Here is a 22,719-nt window from a genome sequence, read left to right as displayed (position 1 = left end):
TGCTGTGTTGAAGTCCGGCTGTCGGTTTTTCCCGTGAGCATCAAATGCAGCCTGTTGACTCAAGCGCTCCTTCGCATTATACAGTGGACACATTCGATTTATTTGGATTTCGTTGTCATATAGTGTGTGTATTGATTAGAAACTCAAAACACAATTTAAAGTGAAGTTTGACTGAGTCTCTTTCCATTTGTATTCGTGGATATCGTGCTTATCCATGTTATTGACAAAAGCCTGGGACATCTTCCTGTAATTTATCCAAAGTATCTTGAGTGCAAAGGGTTAACACTGCAATCATATCAACCCAGAGCTACACGACAAAAGGGAATGAGTGAAGTTTATTGAGTCGTAATGTAATACACCCTAGTGGCTAGTTTGCGAAGTGCATCGAGAAAGAGCGCAGGCCCCAGGTGTGATAATTAGGTGTGAAATACGTTGCATTGATGTTCACGCGGAAGGCAGACCTCTTTTCACAGAAGGAGAACACGGGCTAGGATAACGTTTCGTTTGATGTGTTCTGTCGGATCTTGATTAATAATGGCTTCAATGCGAGTAGCGGTCCGTGTCCGCCCTTTGAACGAAAGGTAGGAAGAATGACTGCTTTTTATTTTCTCTCTGAATGAACTCTTATGCCACTCACGTTCACTTTTCCACAGAGAAAAGCAGTTTTCATCGAAGGTGATAATTCACATGAGTGGGAACTCAACATCTATTCACAAGGTATTTTATCACAAGATAAAATCAACTACACTGCAGTAAAGTTTTTTATTTTTTATTTATTAAGAGTGGCCTGTGCATTTGAAATTGTAGCCTTCACATGTTCGAGGGGACCAGCAGAAGGACAGAGGCAAGACCTTTTCGTATGACTTCTCCTATGATTCATCTGACAGAGGAAGACCCACGTTTATATCACAGGAGAGGGTATCTGTATTCTTCTGTGTTTACGGCTTTATCTGTTCCATCATTTTGCACAACCTATTTTTTTTTTTTTTGTAGTGTAGAACAATGACTTTAACAATGAACTTTTCTCTGCTGCTTCAGATTTTTCATGACTTGGGGTCTGATGTCCTGAAAGCTGCATTTGAGGGTTTCAATGTCTGTGTGTTTGCCTATGGCCAAACAGGCTCAGGAAAATCATACACCATGATGGGCCACACAGTAAGGCCTTCTCTCAGCTTTCTCATTCTTACTAAGGTTGAAGTGATTTTTTATTTATCTTGAGAGATATTCAGGGTGTTTCCAACTTGCATCTCTAACAGGCCCTGTAAAGTAGCCCCTAAATCTTCAGGGACATGTGACAATATTCCCAACACTATAGAGCTTACATAGCAGAATACCAGCGCTAACCCAGTGTGCACATAGCATCGACTCCTCACCACATTAGGAACCGACTGATGCGAAGCTTCATCAGACGTCTTTCCATTTATCTCCATGTTTCTCCCCACTAATCAGAAAACGTGATGAGGGCAGCAACCCACAGCGTTTCTCTCCTCACCTTGCACAGCAATGGAAATTTCACATTACCAGTGAGCTTTCTGCCTGTCAAGAGACTTGTGCAAGGTCATCAGCAAAAGCGGCTGTCAACATCCCAGATAATTATATATGGCTCTTAATGCTTACTATCTGTTACTTTGTAATTAAAACAAGAGGGCATGCCGCTCCGAGTGGAATTGCTTTTATGCTTCAGTAACTCCATATCAGATGAGCTGCTGTGTTTTTCAGCAGTCTGTGCATGTGCTGAGTTGTGGTCATGGCATCGTATAAATTAAGAGATCACAATAAGGGGTACATTTGTTTAAAAGTAACTGTCATTTTATAAAAACTCCTAAATGCAAAATGTTCCCGTCTTTAATGTGCCAGGATGATAAAGGTTTAATTCCACGGATCTGTGAAGGCTTGTTCTGCGAGATGTCTCGTAGAGGGAAGAGCGAAGCCGTGTCATTCCGCACAGAGGTCAGGTAAGGGACCACCATAGGCTTCTTCTGATGATCTCATGCACATCGTCCATTGCAATTTCAAACATTCAAAAACTGATTTTAGGACATGAAACTAGCAGCAGAGGGTTGATGGGTTCATGTTTTGTACTCAGTAGAGTTGGCAAGGAAAATTGGTTCATAGCTAAGTCTTCTGGTAGGAGTACTGAATGCAAAGCTATTGTTGCTTAAGTTGGGGTGACGCTCTCTGATCTAATACGAAATGGTGATCTTAAAATATTAAACCACAGATCTTTAAATATAAGAGTATGACTGCAAGCCATTTTTTAAGTATCACTACAACCATTTTACTCATAATGTAGTCTGTTTAAAAACAGAAAAAGAAAGCATGTACTTCATGTAAAATAGTATGTCAGGTAGGTTGTTACTGCCCCCAAAGAATCCACGTGGGATCAATACTTAAAAATATGTTGATTTTTTCCCATTAGAGGGCAACCAAGTCATGTGCACGTGCCATTATAGAGATGTTGCATCATCAGCATTGTCACTTCAATACGGCAGTAAGGCCATTGTTTATTTCACTTAGCTAGGACAGTTATGTAACTTCCGTATGACCCAACTGTAATGCAGTCCTTTTTAAAACCAGAGAAAGACAACATTAAGGCTTTATTTCTCTAATTATATCCCAGATGATAGCTAATCTCATCACAATATCTGCTTCATGACTACATGTCCCAGCTCTACTCCTGAATGACTGCTGGAAGATGAAATGGAGGATTTTAAGCCCATGAAGCTACTGTGAAACCTTTTATTTAGATATTCGTTATCATGCGTGCTGTTGGCCCATTATTTGGGTTTAATTCAACCCTAGAATTGGGTTTTTATCTGACTCTCTGCCAGACTTTACTTTAGAAATGAATAGCTTGTTGTGTTGGTAGCTGCACATGCATCCCTACATTGTAAAACACATATTTTGTATTCTTAAGGAGGTGATGGTGGCTGGAATCACACTGTATGTTACTGGCTCAATAATCCTGCCTGTGTCGTTGTTATAATGGCAGCTATGCGTCTAGTCATTTAGAAACCATCTAATATTGTAATCCATTTGAGTTCTCGACGCTGTGCCAGAAAACAACCTGAATGGCTCCATCCACAGGACGTGGTCTCTGCCATTCCATCACTGTCACGCTCTCGTACAGCCTAATTGCTCCATGCCTTGCATTGTTTTTGAATCAGCTACTCAGACTAGTCCTTTTGCTTATTGCACACACTTGATTGAAGTGCTCTGCCGAAACCTACTTTGCATACGTTTGTTTATTCATTGCCAATGCAAGCAGAGCAATGCATGCACAATATGCACTTGGCTTCTGTTTTCATAGTAGACGGCGAATAGCAACTTGTTTTGTTCTCATTTTGTGCCGTGCCATTCACAGATCAACACTGAAAGCCTTCACTAATTTGTGGCCTTGTGAGCAGGCAGTGTTGGATCCAATTTTGCATTTGCATTTGTGTCTTGGCATCAGCTATTTGGAGATCCATAATGAACGTGTGCAGGACCTTCTCAAGAAGAGAACTACACCCTCAGATGGAGGCTTGAGAGTGAGAGAGCACCCTCGGGATGGAACCTATGTAGAGAGTAAGACAGGGTTGTATTTTCCATCCCATGTCCGTCTCGGCTCGCATACAATGCATAAAATCTAATACAGACAACTTGTGTGTAGATCTGTCCAAGCTCTTGGTACACAACCACAGTGACATGGAGGACCTGATCAATCTCGGCAATGCCAACCGCACCACGGCCAGCACCGGCATGAATGAGCTCAGCAGCCGCTCCCACGCCATCTTCACCATCAGCTTCACCCAGGTGAGCTGCAGTGCTTAAATGTGTCCTGCCTGACGGAATTGAGTAAAGCATTTTTAAAAGTTTCCCTGCAAAGTCTTTGGGTGTTGGTAGAGGCCATCCCTCAAGAGCTCTAATTAGCCTTGTTTATCCGTTTCTGTGTAATCATTTCTAAAATGTTGTTTTTATCTTCAAAGGCCTTTTCATTTTTTTCCGTTTTAAGTAGCACTTTTGTTGTAATACCGCCTGTAAGTATTCCTCTGTGATGTTGCCTCTTTTGAACTAGACGGAGATTGCTCAGTAATGTTCTTGCATGCCACAGGCATGGTTTGATGCAGAGTTGCCGCGCGAGACGCTGAGTAAGATCCACCTGGTGGACCTGGCAGGCAGCGAGAGAGCGGATGCCACTTGCAGCACAGGCGCCAGGCTGAAGGAAGGTGCCAACATCAACAAATCCCTGGTCACCCTGGGCAATGTGATCTCAGCTCTGGGTAAATGGCAGTTAAAGCTCGACTGACACACCACGTCTTTATCTGCTATTGAGTTGGTCAGCTCAATAATAGGACGGTCATTTTATTAACTCCTTCAAAATAAAATGCAGCTTAGTTAGTTACGTTTCTCGCATTGTAATTATAGAAGTTGACGTCTGGTTCAAATTTGAATTGTGTTTTTATCATTTGAAGGAACTATTGACTTAATAAAATTATAGCTGGAATTAAACGTTCTGTCTTTTTGAGTGCAAAAATGGAGTTATGAAGCTTTAGGATAAAACATTTCATATGTTGCTGGACCTCTCCCGTTTCTCTGAGTCAGTGTTTTCTCCCTGTGTGACCTCCCAGCTGATCTTAGTGTGGGAGGACAGTCAACAAAAAAGAAGAAGCAGATCTTCATTCCTTACAGAGACTCTGTGCTGACATGGCTACTGAAGGACAGCCTGGGTGGAAACTCTGTGACTACTATGATAGCAAGTATGTACTGTGACTCAGAACTCTGCTGACTCCAAGACATTTCAGGCTTTTTCCAGAACGTGTGTGTCGCCCCTTTTTGATCTTGCCTATTCTTGAAAAATGATAAAGATAATGGTAACATCATAATCCTTTTTTTTAGTTTTTCATGTTGTATCTCACCACTGCTTATCAACTTGTGTGCTTTCCTCCCTGGTGACATCTCATGGCAGCCGTCTCTCCTGCTGATGTGAACTACGGGGAGACCTTGAGCACGCTGCGCTATGCCAGCCGAGCTAAAAACATTGTGAACTCTCCCACGGTGAACGAAGACGGCAACGTGAAGGTGATCAGAGAGCTGCAGGCCGAGGTGACCAGGCTCGGAAGGCTACTAGAAGAAGCCAATCAGGTCCTGCATATGTTCAAGCTCACACAAAAGGACATCAATGATCCAAAATGTCTGTCATTCAAAGGTTACATTGTAGGCTGTCTTTTTACTATTACTCCAGGCTTCCCGTGGGGAGCCATCTTCCTCTGTGAAGGTAGAGGAGCAGCTGCATCAGAATCAGACAAGGGTGAGTCATCTTCTGCCAAGTGGAAAGTGTGGGAGAGTTTTGATGTTTTCCTCTGTAAACAATACACCTGCTATTCCTCCCGCCCAGGTCCGAGCACTGACCAAGGAGTGGACCAGCAAATGGAGCGAGACTCAGAGTATTTTGCAGGTACAGCAATTATTACTTCATGTGTTTAAATACTTTAAATGTAGTAAAATCCGACATTCTCTTCCATAAAAGATGCACCGTTTGCACAGAGGTTGTCGATATATATTTGTGATCATTCCTTTCTTTTTTTACATTCAGAGATCAACCACAATCTAAAAATTCATGTTTTTTTTTAAATGATTCATATAATTTCTTGCTTTTTTTTCTTTGTCCCTTACATGTATGATTAATCCCACCAGATCGTTTAGCCACCTCCACAAGCAATAAGGGTTTGATCCACCAATTTGTTGAAATAATCTATTCTTAAACGCATTGATAAAGAGGCCAAGTGAGCTTTTGCACAAATATCCTGGGGCCAACTTTACATCGGTTAGTTTTACTCACAAACGCTCAGTAGTGTGTGTTTTGCTTCTTGGACACGAGCTAGAGGAGTACAAGACAGTAACTGAAGAGAATTGCTTGAGGAATTGCTTTATTCCCGTGATTTAGTTTGGTTTAGCTCTTTCATTTGTTCAGATGGTGCAAGTACAAAGCTAAAACATTTCAGAATCAGCTGTGAGATGCCCCTTTTTACAGTTACATTCTTTGGAGCCTAGTTGTTTCTAGCCAGTAAAAAAAAAATAAAAAATACCATTTTTGATGGCTTGATGCAGAACAATATATGCAAGTAAGGTAGAAGGCCGCTGAGTACATAGTGTGAAGGTTTGCTCCATTCATTTTAAGACTAACAATCCTCAAAGTGGCAAGCTCCCAGCAGCAGTTATGAGAAGACGTTGCTGCTTGCAGTAAAGACATCCAACCAGCTGGTGTCACTGTAAGTCTTGTAAACGGCCACAGACACTTCATGGAGTGGAACGGCTAATGAGACTCGAGTCGACCTGACATTTAAATATAATTTTCCATCTATTTAGGTTTAAATCGCATCCAAAAGCTGAGTTCTTGTAATTATCGTGGTGTGTGTGTGTGTGTGAGTGAGTAACAGTGTTTGGGAGTCTGACAAATAGAAACTGAACAGACGTGCCTCCTCTTTCAACCCAATATGGTTTCTCTGAGGCTGGAACAGGGTGGCAGCATCCTTTACAAGACCCCAAGCTGTAACAAAAAAATCTCACTGTGTGCCAACCCATAGTTTACACTGAGCACTTTTCCTCTGTTGAATTTGTGCCCAACCTCCCAAATAACACCAAATGTCATCTGTTTGGGACTCATCTTACTCAGCCAAGAAGCCTGTTGCATTATGCATTGAACCGTGAAGCGTGCCAGTCATGAGAACTATGCAGTGACCTCTTATCTCAGTTGTACATGTTTAGCGGTATTTTCTCTCCAGCAGATTTTGCACGTGTGTTTAAACGGTTGTGTTGATCTGGTCTTTGAGAGATTTGTGTTTTTCGGACTTGTAGCAATGATCCGTCTTCAGAATACCAGAGGAGAGCTACACATGTAAGAAGACATTGTGTAAGGATTTTGAATACCCTTCTCATGAATGTTGGCTATATACGTGTGTTGGATAATTAACATTCTCATTCTGTGGGTGGTTAGCAGGTGACATTTAGTGGCTCGACAGCCCCTTTACTCATGATAGTGTGTTGGAACTCATTAGCAGCTGTCACCTCTCCCAATTACGAGGTCTTGATTATTGACATATGGCGCTTTCGTCTTTGACTATCCGGCATATTAATTATAGACAGTGTTGTAAATCTGTTTCCATCGTCAAGCAGTGATGGTTTTAAACTATGAGGCAACATCTTCCATCTCTACTGGCAGATCTGAAGAATATGCCTTATTTAGAGCTGTGTCCATTCATGTAGAAGCACCTGTTATGATGCAACGTGACGCCCAAGTGTTTGATGAATGACTTTATGGATTTGACATTTGTCTTCCTATGTTTTGCATTCTGCACAGACGTTGGAGGTGGTGTCTCAGTTCAGCCACCAGTTTAAAGTTGGCCATTTCAAAATTCAGCACACATACGGTACATTACAAACACCAGCTTAATCACATTTGTGGATTTATTTAAATTAGGTTTTTCTTCTTTTTGTAACAAATGGCCTTGTTTGAAATAGAATGGTTCTGATCTAATCCAACCTCCATGTGCAAGTATGCATGGTGTTATAAATGCAGAAGTGATGCGCTTTATCTCTAGCACGTTTATTTATTTTTTAAAGAAAAGTCTTCAAGTTTCATATTTTGTGTTTAATTCAGTTGATGCCGTTGCTAAGAGCTAGATGAAAATTTGTGCTCGGGGCCTTAAGGAGACGAGTTGACCAAGAGCGGTGTAAACAGAATTTTGAATTCTGTATTCAAAGCAGATTTAGAATGCAAAGTTATTCATCGTCAGCTTCCCAGATTGGTTACAGGGCATGTGGGAAAGAGAAAGTAATTAATATGAGATGGATTCCAGTGCAGCCTCTTACCAGACGGAGACGGCAACAGATTGAGAGAACAAAAAAGGCAGGAAGAGGGTAAAGTGAAATGTTGTTCTACTTCAGGGGTATATAGCCTTTACACACACACACACACACACACACACACACACACACACACACACACACACACACACACACACACACACAGATGTGTGAGTAGCTCTACCTCACGAGTGGAGTTCTGCTCCCCAGCCGCCCTTTCAGGTCCGCTTCTAACACGGTTGTGGGAGGAACCTCAATTTCAGTAAGATAAAATGAACAGCAGTGTTTCTTTGATCCTCGTGGTCTTTTTATTTCCCAAACATGCTGCAATCAGCACAAAGACGCAACTTAAGCCTTGAATGCTCTGAGCCTGGCTCTGTTTAATGTCAATTTACCTCATACTGTCAGCAGTTATGCATCATAGTTGGCTATTATTGCATTGCATGACCTTTACATATTCTTATGAGCAGCACGCCTTTGATTATTCACATGCCAGTAAAGCTGGGCTCCAAACTAGATTGACTTTCATTTTCCAAATTGAATTCATGGAAATCATTTATTATCTGGCCTTTGTTTGAAATGCAAACGTGGCAAGCACATGTGTTTCTAGGTGCCGTTTATACCTACAAGGACTGAAATCTCCCACTGGGTGTGGTACTAATAACAGTCCAGTTGTCATGAGGTGCGATGGGACACAATGGGACATGTAGCAGGAGAACTTGATGACTGATTGGGAACCCGGAAATGCTTTTAATTATTATGCATAATACAACTAGAACACAAACTCTCAGGTTGAGATTCTGCTTTTACATGGAGCGCACACACAAATAACATGAAGGGACGAGTAAAAAACAGAATGGACTGTTAATGGGATGCCAATTCTTCTTCTGTTAGTTACCATTGTGGACTTTAGCCAATCATTGCAAACAAAAGGCTTCATGGCATTTTGAAAACTGGCCATGTAATTGCCTTTCCCTTCATGCTTTAGTCATTTGAATTTTCATAAAGTGCAGTAATCTGTGGTATAAATACAGGTCTTTCAAGGGTTTTGAAGGCAGAAGTTTCACTCTTGGCCTGCATTCAGTACCTGCTTATCTTTTCTGTTAAGTTGCTCCACTTGACAGGGCTGATGGGCAGTCAGGAAAGGAGGATTGGTTGGCCTATGGAAGTGTTTTGAAATGCATATCAACCAAGTCGGGAACCTGAACTGTCAAAAGTGTTGAGAAAAATCCATTTCTGCCCAGCCACAGATGATGGCTTTTAATGGGAGCCTAAATGCTGCCCGAGCCTGGCTGCTGGTCTGGGCCACGATTAATTACAGTTTGTCCACCAGCTGCATCAATCTGAAAGCAGACTTTTTTTTTTTTTCTCTCTCACAGCACACGTACACAGACAACTTTCTCTGTATGTGTGCGAATTTTAGGAGAAAATAAGAGGATCATCTGTTGTGGGAAGAAAGTGACACAGTGCATTAATCTGCCAGGCTGCTCCTCACCACCTAATGAAGTCTGTGAAGAATCCCTTTTAATTACGTACAGGGGCTGAGGTCGATGCCTCTCCTTCTTCATTAGAAAAAAAGGATTCCTCCCATCTCACAACTGCCAATGACTGAGGTGGTGCTGGTGGGGGACACGTCTCTCACTTCACGGTCCAATCTATACGAAAGAGAGTAGGAGGTTGAAAGAGAGGGGAGCTAGTTTATGCAGAGTGTTGCCTCTGAATCCTCCATATGTGAGATTTTCTGCTCTGCCTCTTGGGGAGGTACTTGTGATAATCCATGGCAATGTGAGGCATTAGTCCATCAGCTTAACGGAGGAATACTTCTGATAGGGCCACTCACGCTTGCGTAGACTCTGGGTTATTGAACCACAGCCATTGGCCTGGGAGGAAAAGGTTACCGGCCGTGTACACTTTTCCTAGAGTTTCTCTTTGTGGCTTCATTCAGTGTGTCTTTTGAACCCAGCAGGTCATCCAAGGCTATTTCATTTCTTGTTGAATAATAGCAAATTAACTGCTCAACAAAGTCATTCATTCTGCAGTCTGGTCTTTTCTAAAGCTGAAGTTAGAATTGAAATAACACCGAATTACATTTTCTACAAAGTTAAATGAATATCACCCCTTGACAGACACTTCTGCTGTAAGTAGGTGTGACTCGTGCTTTTACATTTCCTCAGCAACAATTGTTGGAGGCAGTGAAGCGATGTGTGGAGCAGATCAGAGGTTTTAAGTGTAGCTGTCCTGTGCTTTAGAAATGGCTTTCAAGGATTAAATCAATTTCTCTACTTGCTATCGCATTTCTGTAGAGTGGGGCTGTAACTCCATTTAATACATATTTATCAGGTATTTATGGACAAGCGGAAGGGATTTTTTTTTTTTCTCCATGCGCACATTCATTTCTGTAATGTTGCTTTGTGTCACTTTAATGATGTATTACTCGGTAGTCTGTGTGAAATATGAACATTGAAGTGTTTTTCATAATTTGTGTGAGATTTGGACCTAATGCAAACGAATGCTATGTTTTATGTGGGGGTAAATCGAAATGTCCCCCATGAAATGGTCTTAAAATGCCTCATTTTACTACAGTTTATTACTTTCCTCAACAAATAATGCTCTATTTATGGAAAATAAATGCTTCAAGCCATGACATGCTTTCACTTTAGTTTGACCTTCCATGCAATACTCCTATGAGACGCATTGTAAAAGACACACCTGAAGTTTGTTGCTGTTATCTACACTTGATGTATACTTTACAAGCTCAGGAGTATTTTAACCGTAACATACAGTGTTGATAGCTGTGCATCAATAAAGACAATGATGCATTGGTATACAACCCGTCTTTTGTGTGTGTGTGCGTGGCGGCAATGCGTCTGTTTCGCTCGCTGAACACAATGTACAGTTTGACTCTCGCCACGTTAATCTGAATGATTTATGGCGTCTCTCCTGCCGTTAGCCACTCTACTGCTTCATGGCGACACATGGTTGGAACGCCGCTGTTCTGCTTGGCCTTCAGGCAAGGAAGAGCAGTCGTAAAGAATTCAGTTTTCTGCTGGTTGCCATTAAATGTCTGTCAGCAGTTTTATTTTATATTGTGTGCCATTCCAGCTACAGGCTAGTGGATGTGTTTTTTTTGTTTTTTTTCCCCCCCTCATGGTATATTTTCTCTATATTCTCTATAGGAGGAGACTGTGGCTCTGAGGAAGGAGGGTAGTGGAGTGGTCCTGGGCTGCCAGTTACCGCATCTGATCGGCATCGATGAAGACCTGCTCAGCACTGGAATAGTCCTGTATTATTTGAAAGTGAATAGATAATTTGAACTTCATATAATTCACACATTACTCTTTATTTGTCTAAAATCATTACCAGCCAAGGTCCAATGCTTTTGTTAATTAGCAAACAACAGCTTGCATATTGTATCGTGACCTTTTTAATCTTCCCTGTAGGAGGGCAGAACCCTGATTGGGAGTGATGAAGCATCGTGCAGTCAGGATATTGGTGAGTCAAGGTTACTGCACTAAATTCCCAGCTGCTGTTTTATGCATTACACAGGAAATGTATGCAGTATTTATTTTCATGCTTTAATTGTATTGTAGTACTTCATGGGCCTGGGCTCCTCGGTGAACATTGTGTGCTTGAGAACCGTGCTGGGACCGTGACTCTGATCCCTCAGGATGGTGCAGTGTGTTCAGTCAATGGCTCCGTGGTAACTGATCCCTGCCAGCTGACTCAGGGTAAGCATTTCTGCAACGCTTAATATACTTTTGATATTCTTTAATGAACATTTGGGGGGAGGGGGAGCAAGGCATGTCTGTAATAATGAAGATTTCTCTCTCAGACTCCCAATTATTTAGCCAGTGGGAGGCAATAACACACTCATCCATTTTGAATGCAGTTATATGAGATCACTGCATCACATCTGCAAATGAAATCCACTTTATGTCCCTGGCACCCCCACGGCAGCGTGCTCAGGGCATGAGTGGATTGTGAACACGGCTCTCCACAGGGCAGATGCCATTTCTCTTACTAAACATTTGAAGGGCGAGGGACCTCAGACAAAGCTCCAGACAAAGCCCCAGGCCCTCCATTTAATTGGCAGATGGAGTTGATAGGGCCGACAGGTTTGAAGTGGGCCAGAGCATTAACCTTTCAAAGGACAGAGCCAAGCGGATCTAAAACTCCTGCCCCCCTGAGCAGACCCTGCTTGCTGGGGCTGGGAGCTTTCACCGCTTACGACCTCCTCATCCTCACTGGTTTGCTTTCCAGAGATAATAACTGCACACAGAACCAGGCTGCGCAGGACCTGGCTACGCCCGTCTCTTTTATAACCATTTCAATTTATCCAATATCCCCTTCAGAAACGGCTGCATCTGAAGCTATTTTCTTGAACAAATGATAGTAATTTTCAGTCCAACAGCAGTTGGAATCCATCACGGGCTGCTCTCTCAGGTGCTTTGTCACTCGTCAGAAGTCATTAGGAGTAGCAAGATTAGTATTTGCTGTGCTGAGAGAGGAGAAGGGGAATGAAGAGGAAACCTTGAGAAAATCTGTGAATGTGGCCATATGAGCGTGAGTCTGCTATATAAACCCGGATATCGGTTCAATCCGATAGATTTACAAGACTTCTCCAGTTTTCTTGGACCATTTCTCCAGTAATTCATCCCCCTGGTCTAGGTCATTGCCAATCACATTGGGGATTGTGTTCTTCATGGCAATTCATTAATTTTACCTCAGCAGAGGAAAATGTTGGAGAACTTTTTGTGCCATTTATCAACTTTCTCCAAGTTCAGTGCAGAGACAGTTCACTGGAATCCCACAATGACGGGTAGATTCCCCTGGCCAAAGTCTTTATGCATTATAGATACTGTGCCAGACCACATATGGCCTCTGTCAGTCTTCTCACACTGTATTGCATAATTCAATGCTTGCTACAGCATTTATACCAAACTGTTAAGTTTAGGCAGGTAAGTGAGTTGGTGATATGCCACTTTTTTTTCATGCTGTACCTCTTCGGTTCCCTCTAGGTGCCATCACACAGCTAGGAAGAGGAACCATACTCCGGTTTAACCACCCGACTGAGGCTGCCCAGCTCAGACACAAACACCAGGTACAGACGTGACCCAAAACCACCACAGACGAGCCTTATTGTGTTCTCATACTAACATGCTGTTTTTGTAAAGCTGAGTGAGCCTCTTTCAGTAAGGATGCTGCCACAACTGCATTTTCCGCTGGTAATCTTATAAAAGCAAGTCAGCATCATGCACTTTGTTTCCATAACTACCAGCTGTATTATCTGCTTCCTTCAGCAAACATTGCTCGTGTTGAACTCAAATTCACACTTGATGCCACATCAGAAACTTCAACAGCCGCACAAGTGTGTGATCCGTGCAGATTCTTTCTGATCAGAATAAGAACATGCTCGATTTTCTGCTGCTGCTTGTTTTTGCCTGTTTAGCATGAAACTGTACTTCTTCGTTCTCAATAATTGGCTCACAAAAAAAGCACCAGACCTGCACATCATGAACACAATCTCCACAATACTGACTTGTTTTCAACTTTGAGAAGCTTTCTGCTGTTCCTGAAAGAAGGCCAGGTGCAGCAGCTTTCAACACTGGCTGCTTTTCATCCAGCTCCTTCAAGCGTTGTGTGAACGTACCCTTTCTCCCGATGAAACCCCAATCAGTGTTTCTCTTCAAAACATTGTTACTGTTTAAGTATTCTTAAGAAGTTTGGGTTGCGTAAGTGGGTGCAAGAATAAAAAAGTGTTTGTGTGCTGGGCAGAATTATGTAAATCCCTTTAAAATTTAGTAAACAATGGTTGAAAATGTTAATCATGTTAGTCAATGTCGTGTCAAACCTACTTCATGACGAAGGGGACAAACAAACAAACCCAATAAGGGGAATGACAAGAAAAGTGCAGTTAGTTCAGTCAGTCGGTCAGACCTCCTGACCATCTGTGTGAGAAGAGCACGACTGAAGCAGGTTACCGAGAGGCCTGTAGACACTCTGAACTACCGGCTTCCATTCCTGCTTTGGTAGACGCGTGCATACAAATACTGTTGCCTGTGTGCTTCACGACTCACAGCTTTATGGCTGAGTGAAAGTCACTGTTGAAGAAACTCGACATGTGGCTTAGTGTTGTGTCAGAAGGCAATAGTTATTATAGTTTTTTTAAAACAATGGTTGTGAATATTATAGCATTATTTTCAAATTCTGTAATTATCAATGCTCACTGTAATTTAAAATTAAGTTCTGATCTAGTATCCATTTGCCTGCAACCGTTTAGTCCCCTTTTAAGCATTTCCTCCTCAGCTTTATAACATTTGATGTTGTAAAATGGATTCACACACCATTTTATAGGCACAGCTGTACTTCTGGTTTTTGACAGCTTTCTGCTCTCTGCATTATTGAAAATTGCACGCCATTACAGCCAAGCAAAGCACCGACATCCAGGCCCCGCTGCGGTGCCAAGATGAGTCTTTGCCATTCATTTTTAACATCGATTCTAAATGAGATGGTCTCGGGAGTTGCACATTCACTCAGTCTTGCAATATACTACCACTCCGAGAATACAGTGTGCAACTGTGGTTTTAGAAAGCAGTATATTTCAATAGTGCTATAGATAAAAAAAAAAAATGCACAGCCATTTCATTTTAGGAATATGTGATGGTGTCATTTGGAGGGGCTTTCAATTACCAGATATAAGATTTAGAAATGTTTCCAAATGTTGTGAAAGCTCTTCAGTCTACGCTCTTGTGTTTTGTGAAAAACAGTGTCATGAATACAGATGACATACAGCACCCTCTAAAATTAAATCCTTGCATAATTGCAAATCTACCGCAGGCAGCTGTCACTCATATCTCACACAGATTTAGATTTCACAGTGTTGTCTCATTCTGTTGTCTGCAGAGAGGGCCGCTGTCTGACTTCAGCCTGCCCTTGACTGACGTGTCCAAGTCTACTGAGAATCTGTCCACGGTGATGCTGCAAAACCCAGGGTGAGACTTATGCAGACATATGTAATAGCTCTCTACACTCTGTGACCCAAGCATAACTGAGCCCAGTCTACCTCAGTCTCCACAAGGTGCCTGCTTATTGAACGGCATTCATCGCGGCATGTAGTTCAAATCAATGCCATAAATCATAGCAGCGCTTCTGTGAGGAGAGGTGGGAACATGCTAAAAAGCCATTCTGAAGTGCTTCATGCTGAGTCATTGGAAATCACAAAAGGGCCCAAAAGGGCCTCGAGTTCTGTAGGTAGTGAACTGCCCCGTGTCCCATTTTCAAAATCACTGCAGTGCAGTTGAAGTTTAGCTCCCCCAAATTCTCAAAATACACTGTTAAAAAAACTACTGTTCAGAAGTTGCATCATTCAACGTTGCTACACTTCCAGCAAATCTTTCCCACATAACTCTCTCAACCTGGGTTCTTGTCTGTATTTGTGAAACAGTCATCAGCCACGGTCCAAGAAGCATCTCAGTTAAAAGTGCTCTACAAGTACAAAGTACTGTCTTAGAGTAGAAAAGCGTCCTAGCGTGTATTATGCATTGGGGATGATTAAAGCCACTATTCACATTTTTTTGTATGCATTATAAAATGCATAATAGTGAGGATAAAAGATGAATCTGTTGTCTGCATGTCACGGTCATTGTTGACGAAGGCTCTGAGAAAGCTTGTTAAGTGGACCTTTTTTTTAATTTGAGATTATTTAGTCACACAACAGGTGTACACAGCTACACTCAAGTGTCAAAACAAAGTTCAAGCTCCCAAATACCAGAATTTTGTGCACTCTATATTGAGAAAAGCCTGCTCTCACTAAAGGTAGACGTGGCTGTAACTAATACAATAAGAGGAAAGTTGGTATAAAATTGATAAAAAGTTGATTTGGGAATGTTAAAACTACTGTGACACTGTTGTTAATCACATAAAAATCTTGTGCATGGTGGCTTTAACAAACAGTGAGGAACTAGCACTAACAAAAGGATTACTATCACTATCATTTGTATTGACACTTAACAGCAGTTGTGCACTTTTCTTTTTTTTACACTACAGTTGACCAAACTCTGACATTATGTTAGTATGACTGTCAGTGTCTCAGGGTTCATTGAATTAGTGCCCAAAATCCAATTCACTCTATTGAGCACTCTATTGAGCAATTTGAGACACCCACCCGGTCTCTCATGACCTGATAACCTTGATGTTTTACAACATGTGGAGCTGTCTGGCATGTAATTTCCCTCACAGTGCAGTATCCACAAAAAACAGCACCTCCGCTCAGGTGATTCATTCTGCTTTCAGTGGAACACCTGCAACCGCGCTCCCGATCCGCTGGTCTGACGCTGCTTGGATGTGAAAGCGTTAATGCTTGTGTATATCAACGATTACTCCAAGGCTGCTATTAGTCCAACACACAGCTACTGTGGTCACCACTGTGCTTCAGAAACGCTTGGTTTGTGGGCTAAAACCATGGAGAAGAATGGATGTCAGTAGGAGTCTGGGGTGGAGGGAAACTGAGACAGCCTAATTGAAGTCTGTAGGTGTTAATGGCAGATCAGCAGTAAGACTGACAACAGTGTAGAAATATATACAGAGGAAAATATGGCAGGATAGCATTGCAAAATGCACTTTTTATTTTTTATTCCTCTAGACACGCATCATAAAATATCTTAACCTTCTCTCACCTGGCCCACTGAACTGTCACCTGATCAAGCACTGTAGATGGGGGAGATGAGGGAAGGTCTTGTTCTTCTCTCATTGCTTGGATATGTATTCCATGCTTGTTCTGCTTGCTGTTTGTGTAGCATAAACTCCTTCACAGCAAGGACAGAATTGATCTGAGTTTGCCCAACCATCTTCGAAATAACCCTGAGTGATGAATGAGAACAAATCATTTGAATTCAAACTGTGGCTGTTTGGGTCTGGGAGTGACACAAGATATCAATAAACTAAGACCCGCTTCTTACCTTCTAGAAAAAGTTGTCCCACTGTGTTTGAATCATTCTTTATCAAATGAACTGTGCAACAGTCTGAGACTGTATGTTGGGGTGTGGACTCCGAGAGCCCCCAGTGATGGAGCGGGCCAGCTGGCGTTTGACCCATGCAGCTTTTAATGGCCACCTCAGCTCTGAAAGTCCTTCATCTGACAAACCTCAGTATTTTCCACCTCTGGTGGCAAAGTGGCAACTTTACAATTTTTGCCTCTTCTGGCATTCGACAGGCTGTTATTAGGAGTTTGAATCTCCTAAAATGGTGTTTTTACACTGGTTAACGTCCATCACTCTTGGAACTCCTGTGCCACTTGTCACTCCTTGCTATCGGCTTCAGTGCAGCGAGAACAATCTTGCCTACAAACCCATCTAGCTCTGAAGGCTGCGATTTTATTCATTTAATTTGTTCTGTCACTTTACTTTAAGCTGTTCTCTTTTAACATCGCACGTGCCTCTTTCAAATATCTGGGTTGGAGTTCCATAGAACTGCAACAAAAGGAAATGGAAATGCTTGAAAATGTGGTATGAGATGTGTTAAAGGGTGCGTATGAAAGAATGTAGGACTTCTCATAAAATCTGTGGGCGTGCATGTACGATGTGATAACTAGGAGGATGGGAGAGAAGCTCAATCAGCAGGAGGTGGAATGGCAGCAAGTTCAAGAAAGCATGAACAAACGCAATCGGGACATCAAAAGACTTTCAAAGGAAAACAGTGGGGCTCCCCATCAACAGAGAGCAGGAGAGAAGACAACGGGGGCAGAGATGGAAGAGACTGGCGATGGGTAAGTTAGGGGAAGGCGAACTGTGCTCTCTGTGGCGACGTTAATGAATCCGTTGTTTGTGTACCAGTTTTGTTGGCAGTCATTCCACAGCAACACCACTGTAAACCTCGGCATGCGAGCAAAGTGTGTGACAGAATAAAATCCCCAAAATGTGGTCAGCCTCTGAGGCTGAGAATCCCAGATCAGTGTTCCTCTGTTCATTCATGTGAGCAGACAAACATTGCCGAGTACAGGACATCCTCTGCACTGATCCTCAGGATCTGCAAAAATCCTTTAATCGTCACGAGGACCTGCACTGTGATCCCTCTTGTTGATGTTGTCAACGCTTTAGCGCTCCTGCTTTTCCCCCTCACCAACCTGCTGCAGCACACAAAGCTCAGCCAAAGCCTCTGTTTACTGTCAGAAATCATTCTGAGCTGTATATTTGGTTTCTGCTCCCCCCTCCAGAGTGCTGAGTGTTGTATGTAAATCCTCAAATCAACATGCACAGATTCTATTTAATTTCACAGCTAGTAGAGTGGCTCTAATCTCATCCAGCCATTTGGGCTGTTTGCTTTTCAAATCTAATGGATGTTTTTTGTGAAGTGGGGGTTTGGGGGTTATTGCAGTCTTGTCTTTTGCCTGCAAACTGTTTGAAGTCTTCAGTGTCACACCACAGCAAATAATAAAATTTGCTTTTGCAAACAAAGAGCCTGGCAGCATGTATACGCATATAAACACAGCCGATTGTGCACACGCCGCCTTGTATCAAGACGCAGTTTTTGTTTTGCAGATAAAATATGAAATGTATTTCATTATTGTCGTCATCGTGTCATTTCTCAGGCAGATGAATATGCTGGCTGCAGAGACGGATGAAGTACCAAGCAGCTGTCTTACCTTTGAGGCAATGGAGACGCACAGGACTACAGTATGTATTCACACTTAATTTGTTCTACTGTTAGAAAAAAAAACTCACACTCTTGATTAAGAGAGTGAATTTTTAGAAATAAGGTTGTATTCAAATAAGCCATGGGTAGTTTCTGCATGGAATTAACTGACTTTTAATTGTTTTGAAAAATTCTAAAATGAAGCTTAAACACATCCTGCAAAAAGTGAGACTTTGTTCTGCAGTTTGTTTATCGAGCCACTATGGTGCCGCGGTGCCACTGTTCATCCCTCTTGTTCCTGCAAAACACAGTAAATGTCAATACCTGCCCCCCTCTCCAGCCAAGCCTAATGCTGTTTTTTTTATGAGGCATGAAATACTTTTTCCCATGGCTTATCGTGTTTGTTTAATATGCACATATTTTCTTTCAAACCCCTACAGGAAAGTGTAATAGAGTTTAAATGACACTCATTTTGTGAGAGCATATTGCAATGAGAGCACTTTTGAAGTATTTCTGTTTGTACATGTACCTTGTTATTCATCACTCTATTTTCCTGTGCATGTATTTATGCATTCAAATATAATTGAATACATAAATAAAGGGGTCTGGGAGAAATAGTTATTTTAGTTCCTTCTCAGCAATGGCAGGACTAATTTAATAGTAAATTGCATAAAACAAACTGGATTTTTGAATGACTAAAATCTTTCAAAGTTTTATGACCTCTCATAGTTTCTCCTTTTCTCATGTAAAATAGGCCATGCCTGGACAATATCCCGTCTCTCACACTAGATTTGAGTTGGATGGAGACGCACTACAGGGTGGGATAAGCACCAGGGATGGCCCGGAGCAGGAGAGGGACTTGTGTCATAAATCAGGGCTCATGTCTGAGTGGCCGTGGAGGAAAGCTCAGAGTGGGGCTGAAGTTGCAAGTTATAACGAAAAGGAGGTTCGGTCAGGGGATGCAAGCCTCCAGCAGACAAGCGTCCTGGGCCCGGGTGATGGATGTGGCCCGAAGCCAGAGGGGAATGCTAACAAGATCAAAGGCGTCATGTCTGACTGCTACAAGGAGAGACCTGGCTCTGGTGGGAGCTCATTAGGCAACATGTCCCACCTGCAGAGCGGCGGAGGAACTGGCTCCACGTTTGTCCTCCCACAGACCAGCACTCCTTCTCAGCTCGACATAGAACCTCTCAGCAGTCAGGCAGCATGCTTTCCCCCCGAGGAAACTACCTTCAAGGGCCAGTTTGGTTGTGGAGAGATGGATGAATCTGGAGGTTTGGAGGAGATCCCGGGAGTGTGTGTGACAGAGACTGCAGCAGCCACAGTTCAACACTCAGGGCTGGGTGCTTTGGTCAGCAGAGTTTCTTTGATTTTCCAAGATGTAGGTCGTTTTCTGTGGAGCTCACCCACAGTATTGCAGCAAGTCAAGAAAATGGGACTACAGCCTGTTGGGGCCCGCTGGTCCAGCCATGTTGTCTCTGTGGTCAGGGAAAGTAATGTTCTGTCTGTAGTGAAGGACAGTCAGGTCTTCTCCATGGTTAAAGCGAGCTTTGTCTTCTCTCTCTTCAAGGATAGTCACATTTTTTCAATGGTGAAAGATCTAGCTTTCATACAGCACATCCAGATGGAGATAACTCAAAGCATTCAGGCTATAGAGGCACCTCGGATGATTCAGGGCCGCATGAATCCTGACAAAACACAAGTCCCAGTCCTGACACCAACGCAAATCTTTAGCAAGGCAGAAGAATTACCAGATGACGTGCCACTAATGCCAGAAGATATCTGGACAAGGAATAAGAGAATCGGGGATCTGTGGTTACCACAAGAGCAAGACATGGCTGATATTCATGTGACTCAAGGACACAAACTAGTTGCAGAGCTGTCGCCAGAAAAACACAGTGAGCCAGAGGTCACCCATGCACCTGAAGACAAAAATCAAGTATCGGAGAATTTGAGGACTGTGCCAAACGGAAACGACGTCCAAATCTTTTGTCAAACGTTGATAGAATTTCCTGATTCCCTTTTGAACCTGCAAAGTATGCCATTTCTTGACATGATGGATACTTTACAGTCTATCATCTCCACCTCCGTGCTCACCTCCCAGAAGATTGTAGCTCTCTATTGGGTGAATGTGGCTAAATGCAGCCATCCTGAGCCCCGTCCTGCCCTCCTGATCCTGGCGGAGACTGCTCTCTACGCCCTGAACGCTGACTTTGGGCTCCTGGTTTTGTTCCATCGCCTCCCCTTGCTCCAGCTGAAAGAGCTGCAGATAGGCTTAGGAGGCCACAGCCTGCGTTTGATGGGCGCTGCAGAGGAGAGCATCCTAGGTGTCTACACCCACAGCCAGCAGCTTACCAAAGAGCTGTGCCGGGCCATACTTGATGTCATCTGCCCCGGGGACAATGGGGTGTCTCAGCACCCACTGCTCCATGGAGACTTGATGAAGTTGTCTTTCGACTGGTCTGTGCCGGACCTGCTGCTGGATGCTGGTTTAAGGATTTGCTGCCAGTTTCAGAAAAGTCTTGCTGATCTGGTTTATCTTCTTCATTGTAACATGGATCAAGAAACCGTAGCTCTGGGAGAGGTGCAGATACTACTGTACACAGGTGTAGGGGTGTGCATCAGCCCCAGTACCCACACTGAGCCTCTGGCCCAGCTTTTACTCACTGATACCCACCTTGGCCTGGTGCAGGACGATGCTGTCTTTCACCCGACTCTACGCTCTGTCACCATCGCGCCCTATCGTCCCCAATTCCATGACTTAACTCTCCGTCAGCGCTCGGATGTGCGCTGCGTGCTGGTGCATGATGAAGACAAGCGTGGGGCTGTCGGTGTGGATGTAATCCTAGCAAATGTGAGGGGCAGGGGTCACCCTGACAGCGTGACTAAGGCAGCTACCCCGTCTGCACAAGCTTCAAATTCATCTCAGCATGCAGAAGTGTGGAAATTAACTTTCAGTTGCTCCTCTGAGGCCGCCTCCCTGATTAATCACTTGTCAAATGTCTGATCAAGGACTGAACATCCAGTAATGAACAGCCCAGCTGGAAAACTCTCACTCACAGGGAGCAAAAGTGCATCCCAACCAGACAACGCAAAGGACGGCGTCACTGGTAGACGACAGTGAAAATCCTGACCTATTATGAAGTTTCCATATTGATTTATTTTTCTAGATATTTTTTTTTATTGTCATTTTAATAATGCATGGCTTTAGCACTTTTATCTTCAAAACCCTCGACTTTCTTTGTTCTTGAATTGTTTTGTTCTTTAACCGCACGCCCTGCATTATTTTTGTCAAAGAAGTTGTCAGTTTAATGTGGGATGTTTGTAAAATATTTAGTTGAAGGCCTGACATTGAGTATTAAAAACGTGTTTGTACCAGTTTAATTTGTAAAGGATTTTGAATTACCAATCTGACCAAGTTATCTCCCTGTCATAGTTACTTAAATTGTGCATGTATATTTGTACTGTATGTGAAGTTGTTGCCATTTTACAATATTTTATATAATAGATGAATATGTTTGTTATAATAAAAGGAAGGTAAATCCACTGCTGCTCTGGAGTTGTGTTTACCACCTAGAATGCAGATGAGCTCTGATAGTGGAGCTTTTAACTCGGGGAAAACAAAGAATTCAGAGTCTGATGCATTTCACTGCTTTGTCTAATATTTTGTCTTCCTATAATCTCCTTCAGGCTTTTTCTCTCTCCCCTCCCGCCTGTCTGTTGTTTTTTTTACTTTCAGCCTCTTCCTCACTGTCTAGGACTTATTATCAGACTTGCCAATGGAAAAGATACACTTCTGAGGTCATTGGAATTATCCCCACCAGTCAACATTGTCTCACTTCAGGGCAAGACATGTTCATTGTATGAATGTGCTTTTAAATTCTTCAAATTCGAACGGGTTGATCATGCCGCATCTCTGAGAAAGAACTTGTCTGACTGTTTGCGCCGTGTCTTGACTGAGTGACCCCATCCAGCATGGAAAATTACAGGGGCATTTTAGTGCAATCAGTCCTCTTGTCTGCTCCAGCATGAGGGATGGAGATTTGGCCGTGAATGAAGAAACGCATCGCACATCGTGGCAGTGAGGTTTGAGCCAGGATGAAGGCTCAGGGATGTGAAAGAGTTGTTTTTCTCTCTTTTGCTCGAGAAGGTTAATTAGCATTCAAACCATCTCCTGTGTGTCATGCCTTCCTGTGAATAAAACACAAAAGGCAGACAAATCATCATCTGATAAATTGAAATGAG

The 22,719-nt window shown here is 42.8% G+C and overlaps 1 protein-coding gene across 1 annotated transcript; it reads left to right on the top strand.

Annotated features, from left to right (window-relative positions):
* The first annotated feature begins 334 nt into the window (after nucleotides 1-334).
* kif16bb (kinesin family member 16Bb) lies at nucleotides 335-21,945 on the top strand. The gene is given in 19 exon segments (XM_076077306.1): nucleotides 335-581; nucleotides 654-717; nucleotides 784-918; nucleotides 1,039-1,155; nucleotides 1,858-1,955; nucleotides 3,455-3,567; nucleotides 3,653-3,795; nucleotides 4,094-4,262; nucleotides 4,611-4,739; nucleotides 4,949-5,124; nucleotides 5,225-5,290; nucleotides 5,378-5,437; nucleotides 11,022-11,141; nucleotides 11,286-11,337; nucleotides 11,436-11,573; nucleotides 12,864-12,946; nucleotides 14,749-14,837; nucleotides 17,435-17,608; nucleotides 19,264-21,945. Coding segments are annotated over 19 exon segments (4,191 nt in total). The 5' UTR covers nucleotides 335-534; the 3' UTR covers nucleotides 21,482-21,945.
* The last annotated feature ends 774 nt before the right edge of the window (nucleotides 21,946-22,719 follow it).

Source organism: Anarhichas minor, unplaced genomic scaffold (genome assembly GCF_050575085.1).
Source record: "Anarhichas minor isolate MPS153535 unplaced genomic scaffold, ASM5057508v1 ptg000058l, whole genome shotgun sequence".
In the NCBI taxonomy this organism is placed as follows: Eukaryota; Metazoa; Chordata; class Actinopteri; order Perciformes; family Anarhichadidae; genus Anarhichas; species Anarhichas minor.
The sequence above is the reverse complement of the archived record's forward strand: the minus strand, read 5'-3'. Positions and strand labels throughout refer to the sequence as shown.